This window comes from Syzygium oleosum, unplaced genomic scaffold (genome assembly GCF_021117445.2).
Source record: "Syzygium oleosum isolate NSW1041296 unplaced genomic scaffold, Sole_v2.1 Sole_v2.09, whole genome shotgun sequence".
Classification (NCBI taxonomy): Eukaryota; Viridiplantae; Streptophyta; class Magnoliopsida; order Myrtales; family Myrtaceae; genus Syzygium; species Syzygium oleosum.
Window position 1 is genome coordinate 11,516,779 of NW_026607493.1, and position 6,746 is coordinate 11,523,524.

At 38.5% G+C, this 6,746-nt stretch overlaps 1 protein-coding gene across 2 annotated transcripts; it reads right to left on the reverse strand.

The window, feature by feature from the left end:
* Positions 1-110: 110 nt before the first annotated feature.
* LOC115691122 (WRKY transcription factor 72A-like) lies at positions 111-4,537 on the reverse strand. 2 transcript variants are annotated; one of them, XM_030617706.2, is made up of 5 exons: positions 4,153-4,537; positions 3,686-3,769; positions 2,095-2,664; positions 1,828-1,941; positions 111-1,098 (listed from the first exon to the last, which is right to left on the reverse strand). In XM_030617706.2, exons 1-5 carry the CDS (start codon positions 4,285-4,287, stop codon positions 355-357), a joined length of 1,647 nt encoding a protein of 548 aa, XP_030473566.1. In that variant the 5' UTR covers positions 4,288-4,537; the 3' UTR covers positions 111-354. The 2 variants fall into 2 exon arrangements, with proteins under 2 accessions (XP_030473566.1, XP_056170395.1); XM_056314420.1 differs by lacking the exon at positions 3,686-3,769.
* Between the last annotated feature and the right edge of the window lie 2,209 nt (positions 4,538-6,746).

The window sequence follows — 6,746 nt, forward strand, 5'->3', positions numbered from 1 at the left end:
TTGCAAATTAGGCACAATGCAAGCTGGATAGCCTGAATCTATAAGACAAAGTAGATAGAAATTTGATCATACAGATAGATCACTCCATGGTCCACGTAAGACATAAGCACTTAAAAACATTTTAAACATTGTTATTTATATGTTGAACTGCGCACAACAATCAAAATTTTGAGTTCGAGAAATCACCAAAGTTTTTTTTTTATCAACAGGATATGCGGATCGATATGTTCTTGCAGGTATACAAAATCCACGGCAAAGAGTTGAGAACTGAGAAGCAGCTTCAAAAGTTGCAAGCCACGGAGCATTCAAATGTCCTCTTCAAAATGCTAAAGGCTCAAGTAGTGATCCCACCTTCTAATTTCTGAAATGATCAACACCTCCTTGGTTACCGTTTCCCCCGCCGCTGTCACCGATGATTGACTTAAGAGCTGCCGCCAAAGCAGATTGGAAGCTTGGGTCGGCGGTGATCGCCTTTGTGGCAGCGGCAATGGAATCCGGTAGCACTTGTTGGGGAAGGCTTGACATGTTCTTTTGCAAGTAGGACTGATGGTAACTTTCTTGAGCCTGCCTTGCAAGGTCTAGGGTTTGGTTCTTGTTGAAGAGTTGAGAGGTGTTATTATAGTTCATGAGGCCACCATTTGAGGACCCCCAAGGTAAGGGAAGGGCACTAGGGTCCAAGGAATTGTTAAAGCTTAGGCTTGTGGAAGCAAACCTTGTCGAAGGGTATTGTGAAGGAAACCTATTGAACAGAGAGGATGATGAGGAAGATGATGATGGGTTTGAGGTGAGATCAAGAGTGATGGTTGGTGTCGATGAGGATGCAAATGATGTGGTAGGCAAATAGAATGGCGATCTTGCTTTCGAAGCTTCCGAAGGGTAAAAGCTTAGGCCTTGGAGATTGGCAGCCATCGGTGCCATGGTGGGGCCCGATGAGCTGTGACTGCTGCCGTTTTGAGAGCTCGACGAGCCAGATAGAAGCATGTGGGCGGCCGCGGAGGTGGTGGAGGCCATGGCAGTCGCCGACATAGGAAGCGGGTGGTTGTGCATGCCCTCGTAGGTGGTGATCAAGATGGACATGTCCTCGGCGCATCTTTGAACCTACATGATTAGGCCATAATTTTAGTTAAATGGAGTTAAAAAAAATGATTGAAAGAATGGGAAAGATAATAGATTATGCATCGTTATAGATTATGAAATGATCTTGATAGATTATAGCTAGGTTTAAATCCATCTTCTTGCTCAGTAATTTCCAAAGAGAGACACTAGAGAGAGAGAGATGAATCTAGTTGTATTAAATTTGATGTGAGAGAGTTATTTGGGTAAGGTCGTGTAAAGCACAGCAATTAAATATGATGCAAGTTCCTTTAATCACGTCTTAATTTAGGTTGGCCTACTGTAATACAAGGCATGCACGATATCTCATAACATTGGAGTCATATATATGCTCGTGCATTTTTGCTTTTAGGTACATTAAGACTTTTTAACTTAGTAAAGCGACCATTAAGCGGTGGATTCATATAACTTAATTTAGGTTGGCCTACTGTAATACAAGGCATGCACGATATCTCATAACATTGTAGTCATATATATGCTCGTGCATTTTTGCTTTTAGGTACATTAAGACTTTTTAACTTAGTAAAGTGACCATTAAGCGTTAGATTCATGTAAGTTGTTTATCTAATGTATAAATTCGCAATCGAGTGAGGTTAATTATGGTATATTAGTACTATCAAAAGGGACAATTTACATGAATTTATTTGGAATCATTGAGCGAAAAATATCTCATTACATTCAATATGGCTAGCTAGTTGAAGAATTGACATATACCTGTTTTCTCACCGGGCAGGATGGCGCAACAGTGCAACGATAATATGCTCGAGGACATGGATTTCCTTTTGCGATCTTTTGCCCATATTTTCTCCATTGACATCCATCGTTCATCTGCAAATATATTTTGGTTAAGAAGCTTTTCTATCAATAGGTTGCTAAATAATGACTTTAGAAAAGAGATGTTACACACTCAACAAGATAAATTGATTATCTTCTCTTTCTCCTCCTATTTACTTGAGATGAATTTTTTACAATGACACTAACCGTTGGAGTGTCACATCTGGCTCTCACAGAAACCCTAGCTTTTTTCACAGGATTTTGCTGGGAGACATCATCATCACCACCGGCTCTCATCTTCTTTAGGACTTTACTTGGTGGCCATGTCTCTCCTGCTTCCTCCTTTGCTTCTTCGACGCTCGTGTCCGGGCTCGGGTTCGGCAACGATTCCGTCGTTCCCGATTTCGACACTTCGAACTTGTAATCCAATCCGAGGCCCAACCCTTCTTCAAACTTATGATCATTAGTATTCTCCGTCACTTGGCTTAGTGATTTACTCTTATCCTCTAATGATAACTTCTTCGAATCGCTCATCGTCCTTCCGAGGCTGAGTGATACAAATTCGTCGGATTCCTGATCGATCTCTCGGCAACTCCCCTTGGCGGCGGCTTCGGCCGATTTCTTATTGTCATCTTCTTGCTTGACGGCATCGAAGAATTTCATTTGGAGGGTCCGGTATTCTCTCGTTATTTGATTCAAATACATCTTGAGTTTCAGGTTCTCCTCTCTTGCTTGACTCATTTCAGCTCTGGCAGATTCAAGCTGATGTTGATCTTCCTGCAACAAGAAAATGAAAAAAGATGATAAGTAATGAACGATGAGGAGTAAATTGAATATAGGGTGATAATAATATCCAGTAACCACAAAAAAATTAGCAATCAGCTATAGTTCGATAGGAAATTGTTGACCGACATTGTATCAACGTTTCGTGGTGTCCAATGTGCAATCTAGTTGTGGAGCATTTTTTTTTTTTTTGCTAGAAAGTTGTGGAGCATTTTGTTTGTATTAGGGGTGAAGGGAATCAACTTGCGATCAAAGTCATCAGCCGTCGTTCTTAGCAGGCAATTATGGTCAGCATTAACTGATCAATGATATTGACCGAATCTTCAACACATTCGGATCCAAGTCAATGATCTCTGCAGCACATTTTGAACCATGAAATATCACGCATTAAATTTTGTCTTATTTTCTGTCGCTCAACATATAAGGTAAGGATGTCTGCATCTACCCTATTCAATTTCCGTTGGCGTTTTTCATCAAACCCATCCTTTTGTGCTTAATTTATCTTGAACCATGAAATATCTGCAGCACATTTTGGACCCAGAAATATCATGCATTAAATTCCTTCTTATTTTCTGTCGCTCAACATATAAGATAAAGATGTCTGCATCTACCCTATTCAATTTCCATTTGCGTTTTTCATCAATCCCATCTATTTGTGGCATAATTTATCTCATACAATGTTTTATGGTTATGGATTATACGAGAAAAAAGTTTCCAGATTAAATCAGTCGAACTTTATTTAATTGTCAGCTAAACTCACATAGGGGGACTAAAAAAACGAATAATAGGAATACGTAACTAAATCCTTAAAGGTAATCGAGAATATACTTCACTTCTGGAAGTACAGAGCTGCATGTCTTGAATTTGCAATATCTTTATAAAGTACGTGCTTGCACTTACACTGTTGAGATCTATACTTGTACTCAAATATTGAGAAGATACTTCTTTACATGTAAACTTAATTGGGTAACATCCAGATAATGGGCATGGTGCAGAATTCTAGTTATTTACATACCTTTCTTCTCGCGGTCGAGATCATCCGCTCCGGAGAAGACGACTTTGAATTTTCGCTTTCTTTTGGTGTCATTCTATTTTTAACCTAAAGATGAAAATTAAAAACAGGTGAAGGATACAAAAGAACGAAACACAAGATCTCCAAGACCGGATAGTTGGTGGTTCATTCTTGAAGCCAAGACATAAAAAAGAAGAAGAAGCGATTCAATTTACTTGAAAGAGATCAAGTACTTAAAAGAATTAATTCACGGAAAGCGATTCACTTTACTTGAAATTAAGAGATGAAGTACTTAAAAGAGTCAACTCTTTTGGCTATGAACGGAAAAAAATTAGTATTATTTTTACAAAATACACAAGCATTCAATGAGATTCAGGAAAGAAATTCAGATTGTAGGCAGTAAAACCTAGGAATGTTTGTTGTAATTAAATTGAAGGAATAGAGTTAGAGGAAGGGATATGATTTCATACCGCTTGAGCAAGCGCTACTTCTCTGCTACACTCTCCACCATCATCATGTTGATCAGAATTTTCATCATCGACTCTCTTCTCTTCCTTGACAACATCAACAGCTCCATGACCAGATCTTTCAAAACCATCCTCCATACCTGCTCGTTCTATCTTCTTCTTCTTCTTCTTCTTCTTCTTCTTCTTCTTCTCCTTCTTCTGTTTTTTCCTTTCTAGGGTTTGACTATAAAATCAATAAGAGCATACCAGATACAGCACGCCCCCCCTTCCTCTTTGTGTATATATAAGGCCTGCAGTATTTGACTACAAGCCCAGAAAAGAGAAAAGAAGAGTTTCAACTCTCGCCCTTTTGCATCATCGATACGCACCCCACGCACACACAAAATACACACAGAAATGTCAACAACTCCCGTCCAATTATACTCAAAGAAATACTACTGGGTTATAATAATCTTGTTTATATTTTTGGTTATTATTGTAAACAAGTGGAAGAATTCAACTTCAATGTTGAGATAACATGTCAGAGAGAGAGAGAGAGAGAGAGAGAGAGAGCTTTTCCAGCCGCAAAGATCGGACCCCACCTAATGCTGAGACAACATCGTTGAAGTTTCTTACATCGCAAAAGTCATAAGTCTTCTCTTTCTTTTTCAACATTGTATTTCCCCCCTCTCTAACAACAATATTATCTTTTCCGGCTGTCAAATTTCCCTTGTAAATGCCGTGCATGAGACAAGTTAATTGGTTCTCATACGACACCAGAGCAAGAGAAAATAAAAGGATCAGTACGCGTTTTTCTTAATCCATTCGAAATCAATTATCCCGTTAATTTTTCCTCACACCACGCGCTTCATCGGGCTAATAGTCCGGAGTCAAGTTCCAGGAAGACGGTGGACATTGATTTGTCCATAGGAATAGACGTACATGTCTATTTTAGGGGTTTAGGATTCGAAAGAACCTCTCAAATTTATGTGCTTTAGACTTTTCTTTTTTCTTTCTTTGGGGGTCCGTGGTCCATGGTCTTCCACCGTTCTACATTTTGCCTTCCGGGGACCGAAACTGACCATAATTGCAACACCATCCAAGACCATAGTTTAATCCGAAAGGGTAGGGCGTATGATTTCATGGAATATAATTTGATTAGGGTCAAACAAGGGTTCAATACGTGGCTGTTCAGTTTTGTCGACCTTCGCATTGACTTACATATTAAAACTGTGTTTTCGGACAAAAATGGATCGAGCTCCGATCAGGTGCAGAGTCATTCCGATCCAGTTATGCTGACCCGTCCTTCATGGCAAAGACATCGGGCATTATAGGAACATAATTTATTGTTTTTTTCAGAATTTAACTTATCATTTTTAACTCTATATCAATCAATAAAGTATATTGAGTGAAGGTCTTCATATGGGCATTGTCTGTTTAGACTTAGGGAACTTTATATTATCTTTAAAATTCCCCCAAGAGCCGGATGAATTGGGTGATCCATTGCTCATGCTTATATGTAACAAAGACTTAAAAATTTAGTTTAGTAAGTTTAGAAAGATAAGTAACTGATTAATGTCTAGATGTGGGAATGACACAAATGAAGACGCCAATCGACGTGAAAACTATAGTATGATTAGACATATATATATATATATATATATATATGTCTAATCATAGTTCATTTTGAAATACTAATTAACATGTGATCAGGAACATATGGTTTTTGTTCAAAAGTACGAAACATGTGAAAGCAACTTTGCGCAGAATTGTTCATGAACAAAAATCGATTCATGTGCGACGATATATATAACCTGGTATTTGTTACGGTCTTGAGGTATAGATTATCATAAGTTCAAGCGGGAAAAATTTTGTGGGAGTAGAGCCCAATACTCTATAAGTTTAAGTATTAAAGGAAGGTATTTAAATATTTTAATAATAATAACTTGCCTTGAAATTTCACTACGGAGGAATTACTCTAGTAGCTGTGACAATCATAAGACATTTGACATTGACTGCTATATGTGCACCAATAAAAAAGAAAGAAAGAAAGAAATTGACTGATAATGGATGCTAGCTATTTCAATTGACAAGCTATTTTAGACAACTTCTGTATTGTGCCATTCAAAGAAGTGTATAAATTCTTTTTCCACTAATGGTCCCATTGGATTTTCCAATGTTTTCATGCTGAGGCAATTTTGATAATGTCATCAATGGGTCTCATCTGGAATATTTCGGACATGCATATGACTATTTTTGCGTATAATTTCCGTGGAATTGAACTTTTCCCATTCCACGTCCATCAGAATAAGCCAGCCTAGCCAAGCTACAGGGATAGCACATATTGACGGATTGATCCGATTTCCGCTGATCACGGCCTTAGAAATATCACTAGTTCTTAGACCCAGCTTGTTCTTCGGCTGAACAATTCTTATCGAAATCCCCTTTGCGTTGTCGCCATAGCACGATGTTCTTCCATTGAACGGTTTCTATTGAAGTTTCTACTGCGAGAATTACGTAATGCAGGTAGGTGGAGGCGACCAAAGGGTCTTGATCGTTTATGTGGTTTGAAGGGTGCATGTTAATCATGTTCACTTGAATGCATGAACTTTCGAGTT

Coding starts and splice junctions, on each gene's coding strand:
- LOC115691122 (XM_030617706.2), bottom strand. CDS start 4,287: ATGGAGGATGGTTTTGAAAGATCTGGTCATGGAGCTGTTGATGTTGTC. Junction 2,665..3,685: donor TCTCGACCGCGAGAAGAAAG/GTATGTAAATAA, acceptor TTCTTGTTGCAG/GAAGATCAACATCAGCTTGA. Junction 1,099..1,827: donor CCTGCCCGGTGAGAAAACAG/GTATATGTCAAT, acceptor CTAATCATGTAG/GTTCAAAGATGCGCCGAGGA.